Raw genomic sequence first — 3,513 nt, 5'->3', positions numbered from 1 at the left:
TGTTTATTTTCTTTCTACCAGACATATAATGGGCATGGGTATTGGCAATCATCATGCTTTTGATGAATAATTACAGCAAAAGATGGGATATTAGTTTATAGAGCATAGAATAAATTTGAGGAAAAAAATGTATTAAAGCGTTAGAAGAAGAAAGATAAAATTTATCAGAAGAAAGAATAATGTAGTCCCTAAAGATAGCAAAACCATCTTTGGTGATATTTGTTATATCCAAAAGCTACATTTTGACTTTCTAAGTGCAGCACTGTAAATGGTAGGGGCTCCACCTTCATGAGGAATACACTGAAATTCAGAGAAATCTTCCATAGTGGTACTGTCAATCCCACCAAATGGGAATAAAGACCATTATTCCAGTTATTTAGTCAAATTGTGCAAGCTTTATTTTCTGTCAGACAGTGCTGTCTCCCCAAAGCAGTGTTTAAGAAAATAACATCACATGTAGGAGACAACGGAGTTTATATAACCCAAAAATTTGCAAGATTAGGGAATTTTTCAAGGGTTGGGGTATTTCCAGAGGAATTCTGGTCATATGGGAACTTGACTAGACATTTCAAAATTATTTGGCAGAACATCTGATGTTATCAATGTGGAGGTTAATTTTAGGATGTGGAATATGTCAATCTCCAGAAAATGGGTCAAGACATGGTGAAATTCATGTTTTATCAAAAGCAAAAATAAACTTACTTTGACTTTGAAATAAGATGGCTTTTAATCCTCAGATGGATTCAGGATGACCCATCAGTACCTCTAGAAGGATGAACAGTAAGCATATGAACTGATTCTCTATCCAAAGATGATTCAGTCTAATACTTTTTCATCTAAAATGCACTTTCTATTGGTTAGAGAAACAGTTATGCCATCCACCCTAACATACAATATACCAGGCTGCAGAGGCTACAGAACTGAAGCAAAAGATGTTTCACTGAAGCAAAAGCTTAAATGATGCTTCTACTAGCCCTTTGTGGAATTATTATATGGCTGTTATGAGGATAAGATCAATCTAAAAAATAAAGTGGAGGCCTGTTAGTAATCAACTGTTTTACCTAAAACAAGGAAAAAGAATCAATGAGAACCACCAATACCTCCCAAATAAATAGAAAATTGAAACAGAGAGCTGGGCAGGGGTCTCAGGCGACAACGTTCATGGCGTCTCCTAGCAAGGCAGTGATTGTTCCCGGGAACGGAGGCGGGGATGTGGCCACCCAGGGCTGGTACGGCTGGGTGAGAAAGGGACTGGAGCAGGTTCCGGGTTTCCAGTGTCTGGCTAGAAACATGCCTGACCCAATTACAGCCCGGGAGAGCATCTGGCTGCCCTTCATGGAGACAGAACTGCACTGTGATGAGAAGACCATCATCATAGGCCACAGTTCCGGGGCTATCGCAGCCATGAGGTATGCAGAGACACATCAGGTATATGCTCTTATACTGGTGTCTGCATACACATCAGACTTGGGAGATGAAAACGAGCGTGCAAGTGGGTACTTCAGCCGCCCCTGGCAGTGGGAGAAGATCAAGGCCAACTGCCCTCACATTGTACAGTTTGGCTCCACTGATGACCCCTTCCTTCCCTGGAAGGAACAAGAAGAAGTGGCAGATAGGTTGGACGCCAAATTGTACAAATTCACCAACCGTGGTCACTTTCAGAACACAGAGTTTCCTGAACTAATTAGTGCGGTGAAGTCTATGCTAAAAGTACCAGAATAGTTGGGATAACTCCTGCTCTCCAACATTCCAGGATGGGGTAGAACAGTACCCATTACCACACAGTACTAAACTTGAAATGTCTACTTATGCTACAGAAGTGCCTGAAAAACAAGCCTGTTTGAACACTCACACTAAGCTACTAGCATTTTCAGTTCCCGCAGCTTAACTCTTCTTCAAAAGCTGTAACTATAGAAGTATTTTCTGTTTGATAGGGAACACAGAGGGAGTTTGTTTAGCTATCCTGCTGATCCAGGGAGGAAGTCAGAAGTAGAACCAGACATGGTGGTATGTCTCTGTAATTCCAGCACTTGAAAAAGCAAGGACCAGGAGGGGAAGGCTAGCCTGACCCTGTCTCAGGAAAGAAACAGCAAGTAGACTCTGGTATCCTGAGTCTCATTCGAAATTATAACTCAGTAGCTTCTGCAAGGTGTGACCCACTCCCGACATCCTAGTATTTGGGGAGCTGAAGAAGGTAGATCTGGAATTTGAGGCCTACCTAAGCTAAATATTTAGTAAAACCCTGTCTCAAAAAACAAAACAAAAAAACCCAAAGAAACAAAAACTAAACAAATTTTTATGAAAAGTATGAGAGACACCTTTTCTTTTTGAAGTAAAATTTTCTCTTACTGGGGTAAAAAAACATGATTAAAAGTCCAGAATGTTCTTAGAATTCAAAACTCTAGCTGCTGCTTCAAGCTGGCTCAAGATAGCAAACTTCAAATTTGGGTCAGATCCCTGACCCCACCCCAAGTCCTTCTGACAAGACGAGTAAGGAAGTTGCAGGGGACAGATATCTGCATAGCTTGTCATCTTTGTACCAACTTCAGGTAGACTCGTAGGATCAGGGCATTGGGAGTGCTGCAGTACAGGAATGTGACAAGTGTTGGTCTTTTTTCTAAGCTGGGGACTATATGCATTTAATCCCTACATGAATTATGACAGCTGGCAACTCTGTAATTGAACGATTTGGAAAAGCTACAAGACAAAGACCAAGTTATCCATTTGTAAATCTAGTCATAAACGTTTTAGATTCTCTATAGTACAGGCAGTGGTGGGGCACACCTTTAATCCCAGCACTTGGGAGGTGGATTTCTGTGAGTTCAAGGCATGGTCTACAGAGCAAGTTCTAGGACAGGTTACACAAAGAAAAAGAAAAAAGAAAAAGAAAAAGCCTAAGATAACCAAAATTAACGTAAGGGAACAATTTGTACTGTAAGTTTTAAGTTATCTTCCAAAAGAACTTTCCACAATGCAAGCTCAATTCTGTAAAGAGGTTAACCTCTTAACTTCTATTGATCATTCAGGCATTCCAAGATTTTTCTTTCATTAAAAAAAGAACCCCTTTTAAAATAATGTACTTTATATTAACATACATTGGATTACAAGATGGTTTCATCATGACATTTTCACTCATGTTTTTAATGTAAAAAAATAAAAACTTTTATTTCCCAGGGAAAAAAAAAAAAAGAAACAGACGGCAGTTATCACTTCACACAAGGTTTGAAGTCACCTAGGTCAACACGAGTAAGTGCAAACACACATCTGAATACAGAGAAATGTATCTGCCTCGCAGAAGCTACCATCTCGATTGAAAACACTCTGTGGCCTGTGCACTGGGATGCTGACATGGGAAGGATGTGAATTCAAGCCCAGCCTGCACCACACAGTGACTCCCAGGACTGCTTTCCTTTCCTAGCAAAACCCTGCCTCAAGACAAACAAAAAGAGATTCATTTTCTTTGTTTTCAGCTGTCTTAACTTCATACTTAGAAACAATTTGGACATTTTCAGG

The 3,513-nt window shown here is 40.1% G+C and overlaps 1 protein-coding gene across 1 annotated transcript; it reads left to right on the top strand.

The window, feature by feature from the left end:
* Positions 1–1,134: 1,134 nt before the first annotated feature.
* LOC119819145 (putative hydrolase RBBP9) lies at positions 1,135–3,173 on the top strand. Its single transcript, XM_038337194.1, has one exon. The coding sequence runs from the start codon at positions 1,162–1,164 to the stop codon at positions 1,720–1,722; it is 561 nt and encodes a 186-aa protein (XP_038193122.1). The 5' UTR covers positions 1,135–1,161; the 3' UTR covers positions 1,723–3,173.
* The last annotated feature ends 340 nt before the right edge of the window (positions 3,174–3,513 follow it).

This window comes from Arvicola amphibius, chromosome 7 (genome assembly GCF_903992535.2).
Source record: "Arvicola amphibius chromosome 7, mArvAmp1.2, whole genome shotgun sequence".
In the NCBI taxonomy this organism is placed as follows: Eukaryota; Metazoa; Chordata; class Mammalia; order Rodentia; family Cricetidae; genus Arvicola; species Arvicola amphibius.
Note: the sequence above shows the minus strand (reverse complement) of the source record. Positions and strands in the feature narration are given on the sequence as shown.

What these genes read in the sequence shown, in the direction of transcription:
- LOC119819145 (XM_038337194.1), top strand. Translation starts at nt 1,162, where the DNA reads ATGGCGTCTCCTAGCAAGGCAGTGATTGTTCCCGGGAACGGAGGCGGG.